The sequence below is a fragment of the Leptopilina boulardi genome, unplaced genomic scaffold (genome assembly GCF_019393585.1).
Source record: "Leptopilina boulardi isolate dan_hultmark-lab unplaced genomic scaffold, ZJU_Lbou_2.1 LbouV2_248, whole genome shotgun sequence".
NCBI classification, from domain to species: domain Eukaryota; kingdom Metazoa; phylum Arthropoda; class Insecta; order Hymenoptera; family Figitidae; genus Leptopilina; species Leptopilina boulardi.
This window is the reverse complement of record NW_026137805.1, coordinates 2,835,915-2,857,911: the sequence shown is the minus strand read 5'-3', so window position 1 is coordinate 2,857,911 and position 21,997 is coordinate 2,835,915. Positions and strand designations below refer to the sequence as shown.

Here is a 21,997-nt window from a genome sequence, read left to right as displayed (position 1 = left end):
CCAAAATGTTTAAAGTGTAGTGAATCACTGTGAATTTATTCTAATTACTACAGCAATAATTATAATAAGTACCTACCTTATTTATTAAAAAGTGTAATTTTATTTATTTTAAAAAATCAAAATTTTTTAATTAAAATTTAATCAATTACATCTCTTATGAAAATTCCTTATAAGAAAATAATGTTAAAGCTGAAATGTTTTCAGTATAATGTTTTTTGTATAATATTTTCGCGAATATAAGTAATTTATTATAAGAAATTCATTATAAAATTTTTTTTCTCAAATAATTATAAAAATATAATTATTAGAGACTCTGTAATGAAATCATTACAATTTTATAATTATGAAAATGTAATTATAGAAAATAAAATTTTTCACGTGCAAAAATTAAAATATTATAAAATTAAAATTATAAAAATTTAATTACAGAAATTAATTAATTTTGTATTTTACTGATAACTATAATCAAAAATTGCGTAAAATTGGTTTATATATAAAATTAATAGATTTTTTAACTCATTATTTTTATTTTCCTCGTACTTGACATACGAGGACAAAAACAGGATAAATTTATCCTGTATTGTAATGATTTTATTACAGAGTCTCTAATAATTATATTTTTAGAATTATTTGAGAAAAAAAATTTTATAATAAATTACCTATAATCGCGAAAATATTATACAAAAAACATTATACTGAAAACATTTCAGCTTTAACATTATTTTCTTATAAGGAATTTTCATAATTAAATATGTAGTAAAAATGCATATTAAAAAAAACTACGTGAAACACGGGGGGAGGGGAGGGTTCATCAAAAGTCTACGTTAGTCTACGTGGGGGGAGGGGGGTGTCAAAAAGTCACAAAAATAGGTCTACGTAGTTTATGAACGCTCCCTAATCAGTGACTCTGAAAAAACTCCTAAGTAACAAATTTCAAGCAAATTGATTTTAAACATATCGTTCATCATATTTGGAGCCGCCATTTTCTACACTATAAAATAAAACAAAAATAAATTAATTAAAAATAACAAACAAAATGCAGGAATATATGTATATAACATTATTAAAAAAAGACTAACAATATAGTGAAGATTTCATTTTAGAATAAAGGAATTGAAAGAAATTTTTAGACTAAACATCTTTTTTATAATTTTCAACTTAGAGTTGAAAAGCTTTATTTAAATAAACAATAAAGCGTTTATACAAATTTCATATTATCATATAACATATATCGATATATATATATATATTTATATATGTAACGCAGTAGGCTTCATATTTTGTCGACTTGATATTTAATGAAACATTGAGCACGATACAAAAAAAATAGTTTCTTACAATATCGCATATTAATAAATGTATAAAAATTAATATTTATTAGAAATGATTTAATAATAATTATAATAATATTAATAATAAAAAATAGTTTATCTACAAGAGTAGCCTGAAAATCTCAGTGACTTTGCCTTCAATTTATTTTATATATACTATATAATATCAAAGCGAAACACTCTCTCTCTCTCTTTCTCTCTCACTCTCTCCTGAAAACTACACGAATTTAAATCTTTGGCAGTGAAATTAAAAAATTCTTTTTATATATTTTTTTCACGCGCGGAAATTTAGAGAAAAAGACAAATGTAAAATGATCATATATTTGCATATAGATTGTTTCTATTTAAAATTTAGAATTAAAAAACATTTTTTTTTTAATAATTGCAGACTATTTCATCGAGAAATCTGCCATTGAATTTAATTTTTCCCCTTTCTTTTAATAACTAAGAGTCCAAATGAAATAGATGTCTTTTAAGTTCGAGCTCGAAGTATCGAATTCCCTCTCCTAGTTTTTGAATGACCAATGAGAAGGAAGGCGAGACACACGTGGGCGTTACTTCAAAAAGACACTTATTGCATCTGGATTCATAATTAATATTTAATTAATTTTTTTTATACATGGAAGACTATATATAATGTATATAATTAGAAAAATAGTGACACTCATCAGTCACGAAAAACAACACACTGGGAAATCCTACTCGTATTCTCCCGAACATTCGTCTTTTATAGTAAAACTCACGCATATACACGCGGGCTTTACACTACGTCAATTATATATTGTACAAAAACAGATATATTTATATATATATATTTATAATAACAAGTTTAAAATTCGCTTAGTTAATTAATATTACATATATATTCACACGTTCGCACCGTTAGACATATTAAGTTTTTTGTCAAATTAAAATAACATTGGATTCCAAATGATTTGAATAAAAATATATAAGAACGGAGATATTCAGCTATATTAAATACAAAAGTTACAAAAAAATTCATTCTTTGTCACAATCTCACAAATGTACACACACATACGCAATTCAGTCCCTTTTAATTATTATTATTATTATTATTAAGATTCACACGATATATTTTTACCGCTGTTCGATAATTACAAATAATTTCATTATTGTGATTATAATTAATAAACTTTAATAATTGTTTAAGTAAATTACAATTGTTACATTTATAAACATATTTAACACGAATATAAACAAAAGACAACTATATAATTGTAAAATAATTTGTTTCTATAAAAATTAGTCACATTTGAGAGTTCGGATACAATAACTGCCATGGTAAGTAATATAATTATAATAACAATTATATGAAATTGAATAATTAATTTCTTTTACGCTGAGAGTAGAATGAGTAGAGATCCACCCAGAGAAGTCTCTCTTTCATTTAATCGGCTACTGTTTCAAGATCATGAAATGACAGCCAATCAAATGAGCGAGGAATTTCATATAGGCGTCACTATTCCCACGGTGTTCAAGTGTAAAGATGGTTATTGTACCCGATCATACAATTATGATTAAAATTTACAATTCTAATGAAAACTATAATTACAATCACAATTGTCAATTAATTGTAATTACAAACGATTGTCTACAATTATAATATTCTGGATGATATCTATTATATGTATTATATATATATATATTTGTATTGTTAAGTAGCGCGCTGAAAAATTAAAAAAAACATAGTTAATCAATTTCTAATTTGACCGTCTATCTATATATATTTATATATGTATATATAGTTCGCTACTGGTAACAGCGGTGGTTTGAATTTGTAAAAACAACTATAACGGATTCTAAATTATAATAATATTAACTTTTTATTTTTAAAAGCGCAAAATTTTCACTTAGCAAAAAATAAATGCATTTCTTATTTAAAAGAAATTTTCTAAATTTTCTGAATTTGCAAAAAAAAAAAAAAAATGTTATACAATCAGCAGTTAACACTTATCAACGTGAATCTTTTTCTTTTTTTTACAGCGTATTTCAATTATTATTTTGCTTAATATCAAAATATAAATAACAATTTCTTGGTAAAGAACACAATAATAGTTAATGTTCGACGTCCCATTGGATGAGTGGGAGGGGGGGGAGGAATTTATATTTATTTCTCATTTCTTATTGACTCTTCGACATCACTGTCCTTCACTGTCGCTGTCACTTTTATCTGTAACATAATTATAATTTCCATTTTAATGATTATTCTTGTTTGCCAAGTTTTTTCATCTTAAACCTCAAAAACCACCCCCAAATGTATTTTTTTCTTTAAAAAAGAACAATTTTAGAAATTTAATTATTTATAATATTTTTTATAACAGCATAACAATTAGGAAAGCTAAAATAATTGAGAATAAATTAAAAAACAAACCTTTTTTGCCAGGATAAGCATGTCGCTTTAGTCGGTCATAGAGATCTTCTTTTGTTCCATAAATACTAGCATTTGATCGCGCTAAACTATTCATTTTACCTCCATTATGCAGACTCTCTGAAAAAATGCCCAAAATATAAATAAAATAAAAAATATATAAATAAAATGTTATTGCTATAACTTAATTGTGGCGAAACTATAGTACCTTTCATGTATGTCTCATTGTAGAAATTTGGCATCTCCCATCCATCTTCCTCATCATCATAATAATGAGCGTAAGTACTGTGATGAGATGGAGCAATTGATTCAGCGTAAGGCGTTGGTGCTCCATAATAAAAGTTGACTTGTGAACCATTTTGATCTGCTGCTGGTGTTAGCATCTTCTTTGGTTCTTTCTTCTTTGAAGCCCTGAAATAAAATAACGATAGTGAGATTTTTTTTTATTAAGAGGTGAAGAAGAATCATTTTGCTAGTGACCACAAACCTGACACAAATCATCCATACGAGAAGAGCAATGAAGATGACAAGAATTACTCCCGATGCAATTCCTCCGGTGATGTAGAAGAAGTCAGATTTTTCGGTACATTGTTTGCCGGTGAAGCTACCGCTACATCTGCAAGATGGTTGTCCTCTGGAATCCTTGAAGCAAACTCCTTCATTGTCGCAATAGCCTAAGCACACATCAGTACACTCGTGTCCAGTTCCATTGTATCCTGGTTTACATTCACATTTGAAATCACTTGTTTCGGAGATCAGCAAACAATAAGCATTGGCGTCACAGTGGAATTCCTCACCACTTGTCTCACATGGATTTGTGCAGTCATCTTTGCTGGTCTGTAAAAAAATTAAGGTTTCATTAGAAAAAAGTCTACTTCTATTTGTTGTGCTTGGTTTAAAAAACATTTAATTAACATCAGGTAACAAAAAATCAAAATCTCTTACCGCAGCTGATCCTTTAGTGCTGGTATTAGGTGGACAAGGAATGCAGAAAGTCTGTTGCGATTCGGATTGATAGGTTCCCTTTTTACATTCGACACATTCGTTGAGAGTACCATTCAAATGAGTTCCAGGCTCACAAACAGGAAGTGAACATTCCTCAATAGCGGCTGATCCAATATTTGGTGTTGTTCTACCCAATGGACACGCCTGACACGAAGCTTGAACTCCTTGCATTCGATAGGTGCCACGAGGACAAGGTTCACATTTTCCTTCAACAGCAAGTTGTTGTCCTGATCCACATTCATCGCGACATTCCTCATGAGAAACTGCTTCAGCGGTTCTCGTTGTTTTACCCAAACCACACAAAGAACATGAGAAACTTCCTTCATTTGGCTGATAGAATCCATGTCCACAACTTCGGCAAAGTCCCGCTTCATCGTCATAGTACTTTCCAGCTGGACAACGTTCCTTACAATCGGCAGCACTTCTTGCACCAGGTCCAATGGTGACACTAGGACGTCCCGCTATCACTGGACATGAACTGCATTTCAATTGTCCCGATTCACTTTGATAGGTTCCAACTGGACAGAAGTCACATTTATTCGTTGCTTCGTTGTAGAAAGTACCAACGGCACATGGAACTGAAAGAAAAAATTTTTGTTATTGAAGCAGAAGACAAAATAAAAAAAAGGTTCCCAATTTGGAAACTTACCGCATTCAGGTGCCATAACAACTTGACCAACCGGACACGCGTAATCTGATTCAAGAATCAATGACGCCGGATCAGGAATGGTATTTGGCAAAATATCATGAACATCAAATTGATCTTCCTCCAAAATAAGTTTCTGGAGTAATGTATGTACAGATGCTCGATCATTCGAATTGGTGTTTAGAATCGGATCACTGAAAAACGAAAATTATATCATTAGTCTTTGGCTAAAGATATATTGCTTGATGCTCATAGCGCCATTATATACAGCCGTTATCTGCATTTGATAAAATAATTAAATTAGATGACCCAATCTCCAAACTATTGATTCCAAATGTTCACCAGACTGTGAAGCGTGATGTCTGTAATGTTGTTACTCTGTTTTTTGTGTTCCTAATCGAAATAATTTATCATTAGTTAACTATTCATTTAGTTAACTAAATTTTTGTACAAAATCTTTATGTTATTTAGTTAGTAATACGTGCAATGTTTATTCGCTTGATTTAATGCATTAAATTTCCAGTTAAGTGTATTTATTAGCAATGATCGAGTGACTTCGTTATGACATATGAATCAATCTCGCGACAAATTCTTACTTTATCGCTGGGAATGAGATCTGCACCTCGTAGGTATCACTGCCTTGACGCGATCTTCTTGTTCTACGAGGTAACAATTAAAGTAAATTTCAAGTTTTATAGTAATTAAAAAAGCTACTTTTCTCTAGTAAAAAATTTTTTTTAAAAAATTACTTACGCTTCAACTGGTACAGCAGCTGATACTGTGTACGTTCCTGCATCTTCTTCATGTGTTTCTCTAGTTGCACGAGATCGATGATCACATTGAACATCAATGTTCAAATCCTTACATTCCCTTGTACCTAAATCACAATCAATGTCAAAAGTTATCAAATGAAAAGAAATTTTTTTCCATTTTTTGAATTGAAAAGAATCACTTTACCTTCGAATGAGAAAGAACAGAAGTTCCAGTCCCTATTTAGAGAGTTGACGGCATTTCGAACCTTCTGCTTGAGAACTCCTTGACCCGCTTCATTGCAAAGCACAGAAGTGGGGAAGTTCATTTTGATTTTGAAAACACGTTGAGCCGGGATTGAATCTGTAAATGAAGAATAGTTTTCAAACGTTTTGTCAATTTTTTTGTTCGAATAATTTGGAAAATCGTTTTTTACTTGTGCAAGCAGGATAGACGAGTGGTAATCCAGGATTGATAGTAGGTCGCCAAAAACCTTCAGCTCCACATGTGTAGAATTTGGGAATCTCCTGCGAAAATCTGAGTCCAGAGTTGCAAGATATTTCGCATACCTTAAATTGACCACCAGAACCCCAATCCTTACACTGTTGAGATCCACCAATTGGATCTTCTAATTCCGGACAGAAATCGGCTAAAATCGATAATAATTGATTAAAAACTGACCATTTCGCAAAAAATTAAAAGAAGAGAAAAGTCAATTACTTACACAAGACGTAAACTTTAAAACTGCAACTAGCGGAATTTCCTGCTTGATCATAAGCGACATAGCTAATGTCATAAGTACCCCAGAGTAAAGTTTGTCCTGATCGATGGCCACTCTTTTCTATCATTCTCACGACTCCAACATTATCGGAGAATTGTGGCTCATCCCAGTTGACAATTGATGAACCATTTTTCGCAATCACCCAAAGATCCCCTGGACAATGTTCAACCTTTGGTGGAATTTTGTCAGCCTCTAATTGTTGACATTTGTTACCGCCATAGCCAGGTGGACAGACTCTATGGCCGCAATGTGAAGGAACCACTCTCTCAACACCACCAGTTGTTTCATCATAACCAGCCCAGGTGAGAATTAGATCTTGGTAAAGTACTGGCTCTGTACGACAATCGCGAACCTGTTTTTGAATTTCGTTTGTCACATGTAGAGCTCGACTCCAAACTTGTACTTTTGTCAAATGTCCCTGGAAGCCGGATTCAGTGTAACCTTTTACGTTCTCACTTTGAGGTTTACCAAGAACTGCCCAAGCGTAGGATGGTAGATTTCTTCCACTGCCGTATCCCTCAGTTTTGCTTGCGATCAATCCCTCTGTAATAAGAGTAAGTTCTCCACCGTTTTCACCATTCCAAACAACAGCCACATGATGCCATTGTCCATCGTTCATTGTCGCATATTCCCTAAATGGTAAATAGACATCTTGAAGATCAGGGAAAATAGAAATTTGCACTCCATTGCTGTGTGCTTGAATCATTGGCCTACGATTCATTGGAACGTGCGGTGAATTGACACTGTATAGCGTGAAGAATATTCCAGCTTCATCTTTCTGTGTAAATTGAACCCAAAGAGCAATTGTCAAACTCTTTTTACCTCCTGTGAAGAAGGGAATCACTTGAGCAGCACTACTGCGGGTTGGATCACTAAAGTACATGTCATAATCAACTTGAATCGATTTTCTACAATCGTCACCGGTTAAATTAAATGGACATTGACAGAAGAATTTTCCAGTGAGATCAACGCAGGTAGCTGATGGTGGACAAGAATTTTCCTTACAGTCAATGATATCTTCCTCGCATGTTTTGCCAGTGAATCCAGGTGGACAGATGCAAGTGAATCCAATTCCATTGTCAATGCAAGAGGCTCCATTTTTACAGGCACCAGCTTGACAAGCGTCATATTCATATTGACAACCAATACCAGTGAAATCATCCGGACATGTGCAATTTAAGCCAGATCCAAAGTCTTGACAACGACCATTGTGCATACAAGGATTTCCAATACAACGTTCAGGTGCTGTTTCACATTGTTTACCATCCGTTCCCGATGGACATACGCAGAAATAATCTTGGAACAAATCAACGCAAGCAGCATCATTTTGACAAGGATGATTTTGACATGTACCAACGTCGAGTTCACAACGATCACCAGTCCATCCTTCAGTGCACATACATTTGAAACCTCCGACTTCATCTCTACAAGTTGCTCCATTTAGACAAGGATCAGCGGCACAATCGTCGATATTCACCTCACAGGATGCACCGGTAAATCCTTCTCTACACTGACAGACAAATTTATTATCCAAATCAACGCATCTCTCTGTACCAACGGGATTGCAAGGATCACTCAAACATTCATCGATTTCAGCTTCACATTGTAATCCCACAAATCCAGGTCGACATTTACAAACGAAACCTTCGAGTTGATCTATGCAGCTGCCACCATTTTGACAAGGTTTCACGGCACAATCATCGACAGTGTGTTGACACTGTTTACCAGTATATCCTGGCTCACAGGTACAACTGTAACCGTTCACCTGATCAGTACACTGTCCTCCGTTCTTGCAAGGTTTCGCTGAACATTCATTGATGTTAGATTCACAAGCTGATCCACTCCATCCTGGATGACATATACACTCGTGACTGAATAACTTATCAACACAAATTCCATTTAAACAAGGATTTCCCGAGCAGAGGTCTATTTTTTGGTGACAACGTTTGCCGCTGAATCCTGGAGGACAGTCACAGGAAAAGTCTGCTATCAGATCGGTACAATTGGCACCCAATAAACAAGGCTTTTCTGCACAATCATCGGTGTTAATCTCACAACTTTGACCCTCCCAACCTGGCAAACAATCGCATTTGTATCGTCCTTGCTGTAAAGCAATACACGTCGCTCCATTGTTGCATGGATTTCCGCTAGCAGTGCAAGGGTTGATCTGAAAGCATTAAAGAAACACTTACTCACCATCTGTTGGAACCATAAATTTTCTAACAACTTTTTTAAAAAATACTTACAGTTATGTCACAATCGACTCCAGTGTATCCGGATCTGCAGAGACAAGTGTAATTATTAAATCCTGGTTCGTCTTTACACATGGCTCGTTCTGGACACGTGTCATTGGTGCAATCGGACTTTTCTTCTTGACAATTATTTCCTGAATAGCCATTGGCACACTGACATCTGTAGCCTTGAGGTAAATCAATGCAAGTTGCTCCATTGTAACATGGTTGAGAAGCGCATTCGTCGATATCGATTTCACATCGTCTACCCGAGAATCCAGCTGGACAGATACATTGAACTCCATGTCCCACGGGCATACAAAGACCTCCATGTTGACAAACACTGTCAGTACAAGTGACGGGTTTACATTCTTCACGACCAACAGCACCAGCTCCGTCGGTGTACATATTAGTTGGACATTCATTGCAAGTTGTCGCTCCATGTTGTGGTTGGAAAAAGTCCTTTGGACATTGAGCGCAAGGTGTCAAACCAGTATCTGAATACATTCCTGGGGAGCATTTTGCTCGACAGCGATCTTTTCCAGGAGCTGCCGGTTGATAAGTAAATGTTCCAGCTGGACAAGTTTTGCAATCTTTGAAACCTCCAGTTGGTGGTTCGCCACTGTAACTGTTTCTTGGACACTCTAAACACGGTACAAGACCAGTTGGTGAATAAGTTCCATAGCCACAAACAGGAATACAGTCATCAATACTCTTGGATCCTTCTTCCTTGGTGTATGTTCCAAATGGACAACGCAAACAATTTCCCTGACGATCGCTATTCTGATAGTATCCTTTTGGACAAGAGGTGCACATTTTCTGTTTTTCTCCTGCGAATGTTCCAGCTGGACAATGCAAACAACGGGGTACATCATTTGTATCCATGTTTAACACTTCTCCAATACTACAAGTGAAACCTCTAGAGATCGATGATTTGAGAGCACGTAAAGGAGGACATTGATTTCCAATGGAAGAAACGTTCAACAAGGGTTCAATAACAGCACTGGCGTAAGGGACTGAAAGATCAAAAATCAGATGTAATGTACTTCCGCAAAAATCGTAGAGTTTCGGCTGACGAACTGCGGGTACGATTGCAAGAATGAAATCCATCTTGAGAACATTCTCTTCCAAAAGAGTTGGCATTGATCGAATAAAGGAAACATTCATATTAACATTAACGGCCGAACAACGTTGGGTCAAAATATTGTTGAGATTTAGATAGTACTGAGCCATTAGATCTTGATATTGTGGAAGACAAGGGCGGGAGACAGCGCCATTGGCACGATATGTTACAGAAGCAACCACATGGTAATCGGCTTTTTGGGTGTTTTCAGAAACGCAATCGGGGACAACGGATGATGGTGCCCAATGTCTTGCCGAGTCGCAGGTAAATGTTTTCACTGATGATCCGTCAGTGAATCTGTATTCCGATTTACAAGACGCTATACACTGAAGTCCTTTGTCACCTGGTAGACATTTAAGACCACCATTAGCTGGTGGTTTTAATTCCCAATCGACGCAAGGTGTTGCCTGAACCGAAACTTGGAAATGACAAAAGGCTCTGTTTCCACTGGAATCAGTGGCGTAAACGGTGACATTCTCAAAGCTGCCAATAGGTATGACTGCACGTTCAGGAACAAACGTAATTTTAACCGGACCTGATGCATCAGTAGCGTTGATACGTCTCCGAGTTTCATTGAAGTTGACATTGTAACTCTCTTGCTTATCAACCAGTTCAATAACATAACTTTGAGGACAGCTCAGTTTTGGGGGTGTTACATCAGGAACAGTTATGTTAATTTCACAAATAGCGACATTGCCATCATAATCAAATGCAACGTACTTGACGACAGTGTCTTCAAAAACTCGAATTGGTGTTTTGAAACTTTGGGGTTTCACTTCTAGACGAGCAATACTGCCACTGTTATCAATAGCTGTTGGTTCGGTAAAGTTAACTGGTAGTAAACCGCCGTCGGCTCCCTTTTGGACCATTATTGGTTGCTGAGGACAATTTTGGAAGACTGGTGGTTCATTGTCAACACACGGTGAGAATCCATAATCATATCCAAGTAATGGCTCAACTGATGGTTCTTCACAACCCATTAGTTCGAATTTGAGACAAGCATTGTCCATGTAACTGACAATACCGAGAATTACAAACCGTGCTTGAACGTATTTAGGAAGAGTGATCATTGCCAATTCTCCATAATTACCCGGATCTCTCATGGTCAAATTGAAATTAGGGAAATAAACAATGTAACTTTCACTCTCGACTTGCTTGTAGAAGAAACGAATTTCTGTTGGTCTGCCTACAACATCATTGGTCACAACTCCTTTTACAAGAATAGCTTTAACACGGTGAACTCGTCCTAAATCGACTGTGACATAAGTAAAAGGTTCCTGTTTTCCACACCAACCGGTAACTGAATTTAATCGAACATTCTTGGCCTCATAATTTGGTCTCTCCGATGTGGCATTAATTGCTGAATCAGGAATACGTCCTGACGATAGACCAAGAGGTTTAACAACTTTACATTCAGGTTCCCTGAGACAAACAATAGGCCTGGGATTTATCAAAATATAACCCGGACGATTACAGCCAAACTGAACCTCAGATCCTTGTTCATAACTTCTTGAGGTTTGGAAACCATCACTTGGTCTACCAGGATCTTCACAAACTGGACCTTCACAACGTAAATTTCCAAAATCCCAAACGCCATTTGCCTGACAACGAACAACATTATCATGACGATTTGTTTGTCCCGCTAGTTTAAATGTATCTTGACAACCAAAGAAGAAAGATGATTGATACTTTGTATCCAAATATTGACCATATTCTGCTCCAGGTGTTGGTAAAGGTTTACCGCAATCAACACGAGGACATGCGGGTTGCATTCCCGATAGCCAATAATCAGGTAGACCTGCTTTTGGATCATAGACACATTGACGGAAATTTGAAGAAGCAGTATTTCGAAGATAACGTCCATTATTATTGCACTTGAGTGTAACATTTTGCTTGAAAGGAACCAAAACACTTGTTTCATCATTTCTGATTACTGAGAGACCTTCATTCTTATCATCAGGTAGTGAGACACATTTTGCATATTGACATTCTGGTGTTGTTCCATTCCACTGTCCACTTGATGTACAAATAACAGCCGAAGAACCCGCCAAAACGTAACCAAAATCACATTGGAATTTAATTAAATCTCCAAAATGGAATTTATCATTTGTTGATAAGATTTTACCGTTTTCTGGTGCCGGTAAAGTGGGACACATAACTGGTACACAGGTCTTGTTCTTTTGATACAAATCACCATCACGTTCACCTGTTTCTGATTTTTCGATGTTAAAGCCAGCTGTTCCATTACCTTTGTATAATTCAAATCCAGTGTTACACATACAGGAATAACTGCCAGGGCTATTGATACACTTCTGATGACAACCACCATTTTTCGTAGCACATTCATTGATGTCCATACATTCCAATCGGGTACAGCCCATAAGTTCCAGTTTAACACAAGGTGCGCCAACGTAATCCTGAATTTTGAACCTAATAAATCTTGCCTCAATCGGTACTGGTAAATTCAACACCGATAGAGTTGGCTCAAGTATTCTAAATTCCACTGGAGTACCGTCTGGATTTGTGTAATCCTTCATTGCATCGGTTAAATCATCAGTATACTGAATACGAACTGCTGTCGCAAAAGCTGTATTTCCATCAGAACGGACGACAACTTGAGTTCTGAAGCCTCTGATAATTGTTGGCGCCTTCATGTCAATTGTCACCCAATTTGCTCCGGGTTCAATGCTATTGCCACACCATCCATCTCCATTATTCAAACGAATTCCCTGATGAATAATAATTTAACAAATAAATACTAATGAGCTTGAGGATAGATGATGATGATGATAATAGAAAATATCTTTGCTTACGGATTTAGAATATCCTACTTCAGAGCTGGAGACAATAATGGACTCATCGGGGATACCACCGTTAATTAAACCTAAATCTCCAATTGGTCGACATTCCATAGTTGGTGTAAATCCGGATTTACATTTGCAGGTAAAAGCCCCAGAGGTGTTGATGCATTCCGTTGAAGCCGAATCGCATTGACTTGATGCGCACTCGTTAATGTCTGTAAATATTTATTTATCGATAACTAAACTGTGACGAATTTAGAGAAGGGAAATTAATTAATTAATTAATAATTTAGCTGTTGTATTTACCTTCGCAGGTGGGAACATTGTCGAAATGCTGATTAGTACCACATTGAATGATATTCGAACCGGTGGATTTGTATCCTCTGTTACACTGAACTCTAGCCTCATCACCGAAATAATATTCTCTAGTTAAATCAACGACAAAACCGTTTTTAATTGTTGGAAGTATTGGACACTTGGCGCCTGGGGAGAAAAGAATGCTTAGATAATTTTTACTGATTCTTATTGTTGATAAATTTATTCTCTACTTACGGGAACAAACTGGAACATCGTCAGACCAGGTACCGTTGCTCATACAAAGAATTACTGGATGTCCACTTCTAACGTAACCTGGTTCACACTCGAATCTTACAATGGTTCCATAGCTTCGACCTCCGCCATTCAAAATGGTCATATTGGCGTGAGGTGCTTCAGGAAGTGGTGGACACTGTGACGCTAAACATAATTAAAAGCAAATATAAAATAAAAACTCTAAACCAGTAGCAAATATGTTCAAGATTATAAAAATAGTGCAAAACAAAACTTACCCAGACATGAAGGTTTCTTCTCCCATCGTCCATCAGATAAGCAGGAAATTTTCTCCACTGGTTTACTTGATGGGAAAGCAAAACCAGCGTAACATTGATAGGTAGCTAAACCACGATAGGTCACGTTTGTTGAACCAATGGAGAATCCATTGTCTATTTGAGGAACTGGACCGCAATAAACTTCCTGACATTTTGGAATGTAGGTGACAGACCAATTACCACCTGGTAAGCAGGTTGTGGAAATTTTGGATTTTCCGGTTGCAAATTCCTGACCAAGAAGACAAGAGAAAGTCACTGTTGTTCCAAAAGCTGTGTCCCTATTGGATGCCAATGCTCCTTCTCCAGGATGCAGTGGTGGACAATCTGGAAATTTTTTTTGTTATTAATGTAATACTTACTGAATGGTTATTACTTGTTATCTTTTTTAGATCTTACCAGCTGAAAATGCCGCCTGCCAGCCGATACTACTATGAAGTGCATCGGAAACAAATCTAATCAACATTTCACCACTCTCTGCCGTGAGGGTAATTTTAGGTCGAGTATTCGATGTGAATCCATTTCCAGAATGAAGCCTAAGGCCATTTGCATTGGGTCCGTCATACACCTGAAGAAAAAAGGTAAATATTATTTAATCATCAATAAATGTTAATTTATTTATAAATCTACAAAAGATCAAGTCAATGAATATTGAATTACCTGAATGAAGTCCGTTTTGTGAACGTCAAAATTGGTGAATTTTAACGAAAGAGGACCACCTTGGGGATTTTTAATTTTGTACAAACATTCTTGATTGTTTGGATAGTCGTTGAGTGCATAGGAGGGTGATTGTACAGTTCCATTTTTAGCGATGATTGTGGCTTTACATCCTTGAGTGTAGCGAATGGTGAAACCTCGTTTCGAGTCACCCAAACTCGTTTTAAAGTAGAGGTAAAGATTGTTTCCAGTTGACATGATAACTGTCGGATTATCTTCAGAATTTCCCGTCAATCTTGCAATTGGTCGGCTCATTGGTGAGTCTCCGTCGCGAATCAAAATGTAATCTCGGTTCATCTCTAGATCAAGGTCTTCGATCTTTCATAAAAAAAACATTTCGTTTAAAATTAACAAACTAAGGGAACTAAAGGAATTATAAAATTAAACGACAGGAATTAATTAGCTGGAGCTATTTTCTTAGCTAATTAATTTCACAGCTCAAGGACTTAATTAACTGAAGGGATTTATCAACAGGAGGAATTTAAGTAAAGAAATTATTTAACTAAAGGAAATCAATAGTCAAACATCGACGGTTTCACGCATGTTTTAAGAAAATGTAGATAGATATAAATCGTTGGGTTTAAGGAATTCGTAATTGAGGCATATAAAACTCTCCACATTACAGGAATTATGTGATGACGTTTATCCTGATCTCTTTAAGTATTATAGTCGTGAGAATGAATCCTTTGTATCTAGTGACTATACAACATAATAATGACAGGTATAGGGGATAATTACGTTGGAATTGCTTTGCTAGTATATAGCTTATACTTACTTCCAAGGACATAATTCGTCCGGGTTGTGCCTGAAGGATGTAGAGGCATTCGAGACCGCCAGGATAATTTTGCGGATAGCCAGGTGACGTGAGCACTTGTCCTTGGGGAGTTGCACGTAATATTCCACCACAAGTTTGTGGCTCTGTTTTCCAGGAAGCCCGGAATCCTTTTCTCTCCACAGAACCATCCGTGCTGAATTTGATAATCATGAAATTAGACGCGGACACAAATAGCTTGTTACTAAGTTCCTGTTTTCCCGAAAGAGTTGCCAAGTTGACGGATTTTTCCTCTGTTCTGCCACCCACGAGAATTTGCACGATATCGAAACTCTTCTCCGTCTCGAATTCTTGGAACTGTTAGATTAGTTGTAAATTATTATAATTTCAATTTTTCAAGATTAATTCTGAATTTAAACAAGTTTTGTTTTAAAATTATTCTTACTTGGAGCAGAATGTTGTGACCTTGTGGACCTTCTAGTGTCCATTTGCAGTTGCTCAAGGGTCCATATTTGTGTGGATAATTAGGACTTTCAACAACATCGCCACTACTTGCCATGTAGAAATGACAATTTCCAGGACAATCCAATTCATCGGAGAAATCTCCGCAATCGTCTTGTTTGTCACACTTGAATGCGGAGTTTATACATTTGCCATTTGAACAGTGGAAGGAACCTATATTGTGTTTGTGAGAAGGTGATTTTAGAAACGAAATCAAATTAATTAATCAAATAACGAATAATAAGAAGCCAATAAATTTATGAATGACAATAACAATAGAATTTAATAAAATGACACTAACAGTTTTTTTATAAAGCCAAATATTTCTCAATAAATAATTCATCATAATAACAGTATATCCCACAAAGGAACTGTTATTGTTCCATTCGAATGCGTCAATAATCTCTCGTAACATTGCTCGGCAAATAATAATTGATCAACCAGAAAGTGTCAATATTTCAGAAAAATGTGGCACAACATGATTTTAAAATCAGCAAAATATTATAATAAAATAAAAATAATAAGGAAAAAAACAGGAATAAATAATTAGAAAGTGATGATTACGAAAATACCTGCAGGACAAGCATTGGCGCGGCACATGAAAGGCAAGAGGGATTCGCAAGTTGTAAGTTCCCAAGATTGATGTTGTTCGTCAGTGATGGCGACATCGACACACTCGCCAGAGTGAGGATTTGGTTGTTTCGACGCCCAGAAACCTAGTTACAAAGAAAGAAATTGTGAAAAAAAATTTGTTGTTGATATTATCAAAAAAGTCCTAATGCCATCGCGAGCATTATGCAAAACATGTCTCTCATCGTTCCGGTAGACACGCAAATTATACAAAACTTGCCATTAATACGCATACACACAATGTTTGCTCATCATTATCATCATGTCTGGCCATTGTTGTGGGAAAAGTGTGTCTTCGTGCCGCGTGCGAGTTCCGCATTTCCGCGACCTCAATTCGATTCTACTGATGGTAGTAAGGGAACTTGTCTGTCGATAAGCGTCTTTAGAAGCAGGTTTTCAGGTAGGATTCGCAATATCTTTATACTTCCTGTTTACTCTTGAGGCGGCAGTAAAAAATTCAATCCAATGAAGAAAATCACAAAAATATTTGTATATGGAAGAGAATTATTAAACTAAGGAAATTATACTAAAGGCATTAATTAGCTAAATAAATTAATCTAAGGGAATCAATTAGCCAAAGAAATTATATCAACTGAAGAGATTACCAAAAAGAGTTAATTTGCTATGGGAATTAATATGAAGAAAAAAATAATTTAACAAATAGGAAGTTAAATTAATCAATAGCAGAACTTAAATAATAGGAATTAATAGGGTGAAGCGATTTGCTTAGCTGGTTCTCTAATTTCTTTTCTAATATCAGAATCGTTAATTTTGACAATGTAAATCTTAATCAATCAATTTTTTTAGTGTCTAGTGCATTAAAATAATGGAATGGTCAATGTAAAGTTACTTATAATGAAACTATTATCTAATTATTGAGCCCGCGAGGCATTAGAAGATTTAACAAACTTATATATATATGTATATTTAGATATACAAGAATCGAAAGTGATTAAAAGTAGAAAGTTGTTGGTACCGGCATATTGCGAGACCAGCATGCCAGCCGCTGACTCAAGGGTATTGGTTCTTAAATCATCGAGAGATGCCAAACCCAGCCAATATTTGTCCAAATTACGTCCAATCATTCCCACAGTCATATTGTTCTCGCTGTATGATTCCACTACCATCAGCTCGCTTCCATACCTATATAAAAAAAATATAATTATCTTTAATGTATAAAATATTGCTATATTGTTTTTCAAAGCAAATGTTTAAAATAAACACTAGGGGAAAATTCATATAGAATTAAAATAAATTCTTAGATGTATATTTTTAAGGATAGTTTGCCTGATAAAAAGACTATAGAAGAAAATTAACATATATTGAAAAAAGATGCGATACATTGTAAAATTTTAAAGCACAAATATTTATATTCTCTGGAAAGCGATATACTCTCATCTCTTTCTTTCTCTCGCTAAATCTTTTGAGTTGAATGTTAGTGCCAATCATCTTTCTGCGGCATAAAACTTACCTTCTGCATAGCTCGGCTGCTTTTTCCCATGAATGCTTGATATTGAAGAATTTGTAACAGTGGATTCCCCTTAGTTCCCATCCTGTAAACAAAATACAGAAGAATCGTTAAAATCTATATTTATACAATATGGGAACAAGAAGAATATTTCTATTTATAATGAAATTTGTGTTATTTTTGAAAATCGCAGTGTTTGATTACAAGTCGAATTCATCAAAGCCTACTTGAATTTAGTGCCATAATTTAATATCGTAATAATGTTTGTCCACCTGCTTTCTTCAGTTTGGTTTAAAACCTAAAAATCTCGATTCTTCAAAGAATGTAAAAAGCTTTTGTTTTTTTCTCACATTCCTGATTGTTAATCAATCTAATTGATATCTTGGTACATAATTATACTTATATACCAAATAATTATTTGTTCTAGAGTCTAATTCTTTTAGCAAGTGAAAGTATTGCCCTTAATAGGCCTATCAAAAATAGAAATAGAATTTGATACATTAGAAATTTTCAAATTAAAAAACAGTTTAAAAATGTAGAAATTTTGTTGTATCAAATTTTCCGGGGTTAATTACAGTCTCTGGATGAGATGAAAGTGGATTGTTTAGTGGAATGAGATGATTGAATCCTCTGAAAAAGGATGAGAACAATGGCCATTATAAGAAGGAACAGGTGATTATTATCAACTTGACCATCAAGAGGGTCGGCAGGGGGAATGGCACCTTGACTGTATGGGCCACCCTGATGATTATGGCTTTAGGGTCATTATCTCTTTCTTTCTTTTTCACTCCGCACATTGTGAAGAGGCGCTCATACGAAAGAGAATGAGGAGGCCAACCGTTAGCGAATGTTTACGAAAGGCGACTAACCAGCACACACAAGAGGCTCTCTCTCACACAGTTGGTTGAAAGACTCATCGACCTCGATCGTTTTTAGTGCGCGCGGGAAGTCAACACATACACGGAGTAGGTAGGTTGAAGGAGAAGTTTGTCTGAGATTCACTTATTCTTTGAGTGAAATGCGCGTCATACAAATAGCGATTTGGATGATGATGATGATGCGCCTGAGGTGGTGACAGTTGGATATATCCGCAAGTTCATTGCATTATCGACATGACATCAAGCTTGCTAGACAAGTTTTATGGTTTCTCACATCTGGTTTGACAAGCATTCATGATGATCGTATCGTTTCCGGGAAATTGATCCGTGTCACCGACCTCGACTGTGAGATCGAGAGCCACCCTTATTGACTTGAATTTTTCTGAGGAGGATTTATTTATTATCACACCACGCCTCCAGAGAATAATTCGACAAAAAAAGTTGACATTCTTTGAATTTTCATTTTTTTTTAAAATTTAAAGCTATGGGCGGAGACCTAACCTCAAAATATTTTATCAGATATGCCGACGAAACATATCTCTGTCCTTCTTTTATGCATATTTTTGTCATGGAAACTACAGCTCATGCGTTGTAGTAATAATAACAACAATATGAATCAGAAATTCTAATGAAGAGCGATTGTTTGAAGAAGAAAAGAAGAAGAAAAAAAAATGAAGTGTATAGAAATTGTTGTCATCGGCAAAGTCTTAGAAGGTCATGATGAAAGGCAATAGCGCAGGTGAATGAGCTCGTGAGGTCCAAGTACTCTGATGACGTATACATGTCGTGTCTGCGGATGTTTTATCGTGCACGTGCACACACGTCTTTTCTCTCTAGAAAGCGCGTGAACCGATTTGAAATGCGAACGCATTCACTCAAATCCACATTGAAATGTTCTGTCTTTATATATACATACTATACGTTTGTATTTGCCCATTGCGAATGATTTATATAAAAGGCTTCTCGCTATATATCACAGAAAAAACATAGTCTCATTTTTGTTGCAACTCAAAATGAGCCAATTCTAAACGACATAGACAGTGGCGCCACCAACCTGGCTCATTTTTGGTGCACTTCAAAATGAGTAGCGTGAGACCAGGTTTTTTTTGTGTAACTTTCCGCGAACTTTATTATTCTGTCCACGCTTTTTTTTACTAAATATATTACAGTTTATTTTAACTCTCGTGGAAACTAGAAAAACTGTCGAAACCCTTAAGCCCTATTTTAATAGAGTAAATTAAGGCAAATAAAATGTTTAATATTAAGTAAAAATATAATTATCACGATTTTTATAATATACATAATACATAATATGGTTTATATACTGCTTTTTATATCTATCCGCTCGTTAAACCGTGCGTGATTCGAAACTATAATTTATAGAAAAGGAGATAAGTGAATAATGTGAAAAATTTGTAAAAATAATTTTTGAACGAATTTCTAAATTGTAAAATTGCAATATTTAATATTTTTTAAATTTACTTATTACAATAATACATTTTTTTTCTATGTTCTCTTTTTGTTGTTTATTATTTTTTTGGTACATAATACAATAAGAAAAATATTATATTAATGAAATGTCAATTATTCGAAGGCTGGATTATATTTTCGTTTCAAAGCTCATATATATATATATATATATATTTATAAAAGAAAGGTCAAACGTTCAAGAATGTTTCTTCACTATGACGAGAGCGCGCGATTTATAGAAAATATCCTTACTAGCGAATTTGTAAATGTCACTTGAATATCATTATAATAGACACAGAACAAATTTTTTTTTCAAATTTTTCGACATTTTTTTTCTTAAAAAAATGTTTTATTTTTTGATATACTAAGAAAAGAAGATAATTTTTATATCTATTGACACATTTTCAATAAGAAAATTCTCCAATTATAATATGTAATTTACTGATTGAAAAAAGTGAGAGAAAATTTTTGAGATAAAATCCATGGGTTCGCGGTGATTATATTTTTGGGCGTAGAAGTTGGATGCTGAATCGACTCATTGTTGAGGAATGTCGTTTTCCTCCTACTTCATGGAAATCAGCAGCTATATAGATATGCCCCGTCTCTTTTCTAATATACGTAGAGGCCGCGCGCAACTTCATAAATCTGACAGGTATTTTTTTTATTTGAATAAGCTCAATATGAGGGGTATAAGAAAATTACAAAATTTCCATATTCCCATTCACCGCTATAACCAGATTGATGAATGATAATTCAATTATGCTCATCCGTCTCTTACTATCTTTCTTTGAGCATTCTTTAAGTTTTAACCTCAGCAATATATACTGATTCCTCATCAAAAATAACGGTTACCTCAGATGAGAATTTTTGATTGACTACAAATTATATTCATATAATTTTTTTTAATCCTTCAAGGAACATAAACTCACAATGAGAGGGAAAATTCTTTTTTCTTTACATTTTTAATTTGTTTAATTTGAATAGTTTTTTTATTATTAAACATTTATTCGCGTAAGAATTATAATTATATTATAATTATAGATATTAAATATAAATTATATTTATATATCACTTTAGAAAGAAAAGAAAAAATTTGTTTCCCTTCTTCTTTTTCATTTATTGAATTATTTGGAATGTTGTGCGGAAATTGGAATGAAAATTATAAGATCCCTGAGGAATTCGACCATTCGTTAATGTCGTTCCACTTTTGTATACATATATAAGAGTTGCCTGCACAATTAAGTAGGTTGCTCGTATATACAAGAGTGGAGAATCTTTTTCGTGCCGTTAACCTCACATCATTGCGTGTATCTTGCCATGGCATCACAGCCTCTTCATTACGTTTATACTTATAACTTCAATATTACACTCTTTACGCTTCGTGTAATCATTTGTTAAAAAATTCTCTTCCTTTATATATGTATATACGTACACTAATATATATAAACATTTTTTAATTTTGTTAATTACAATATATATAAATTATTTATAAATATTTATTTATAATTTTCCATTTTTTTCTAATTATAATTTGAATTTTTAACATGCGCGCGCAATTTTTGTTTTTAGGTTAAATTTTTAATTTCTATTCAACGTAAAAAAGAAGCTACAGAAGTTAACGGTGCATTGAAAGAAGAAAAA

At 34.7% G+C, this 21,997-nt stretch overlaps 1 protein-coding gene across 2 annotated transcripts in view; it reads right to left on the bottom strand.

Moving 5' to 3' along the window:
* Positions 1-1,138: 1,138 nt before the first annotated feature.
* Positions 1,139-21,997, bottom strand: part of LOC127280599 (sushi, von Willebrand factor type A, EGF and pentraxin domain-containing protein 1) — a 52,795-nt gene continuing 31,936 nt past the window's right edge. The window contains exons 4-26 of one of the 2 annotated variants that reach the window (XM_051303699.1): positions 18,012-18,093; positions 17,517-17,683; positions 16,483-16,626; positions 15,855-16,084; positions 15,413-15,766; positions 14,581-14,955; positions 14,320-14,488; positions 13,885-14,247; positions 13,610-13,792; positions 13,364-13,540; positions 13,070-13,272; positions 9,149-12,985; positions 6,846-9,069; positions 6,558-6,770; positions 6,329-6,484; positions 6,125-6,248; positions 5,968-6,030; positions 5,375-5,565; positions 4,666-5,303; positions 4,208-4,557; positions 3,929-4,131; positions 3,724-3,840; positions 1,139-3,522 (exon numbers count right to left, since the gene is read on the bottom strand). In XM_051303699.1, the coding sequence (XP_051159656.1) occupies positions 3,491-3,522; positions 3,724-3,840; positions 3,929-4,131; positions 4,208-4,557; positions 4,666-5,303; positions 5,375-5,565; positions 5,968-6,030; positions 6,125-6,248; positions 6,329-6,484; positions 6,558-6,770; positions 6,846-9,069; positions 9,149-12,985; positions 13,070-13,272; positions 13,364-13,540; positions 13,610-13,792; positions 13,885-14,247; positions 14,320-14,488; positions 14,581-14,955; positions 15,413-15,766; positions 15,855-16,084; positions 16,483-16,626; positions 17,517-17,683; positions 18,012-18,093 (10,595 nt within the window). In that variant the 3' untranslated portion in view covers positions 1,139-3,490. The remainder of the gene's footprint in view (positions 3,523-3,723; positions 3,841-3,928; positions 4,132-4,207; positions 4,558-4,665; positions 5,304-5,374; positions 5,566-5,967; positions 6,031-6,124; positions 6,249-6,328; positions 6,485-6,557; positions 6,771-6,845; positions 9,070-9,148; positions 12,986-13,069; positions 13,273-13,363; positions 13,541-13,609; positions 13,793-13,884; positions 14,248-14,319; positions 14,489-14,580; positions 14,956-15,412; positions 15,767-15,854; positions 16,085-16,482; positions 16,627-17,516; positions 17,684-18,011; positions 18,094-21,997) is intronic. The other variant, XM_051303700.1, reaches the window with a different exon arrangement.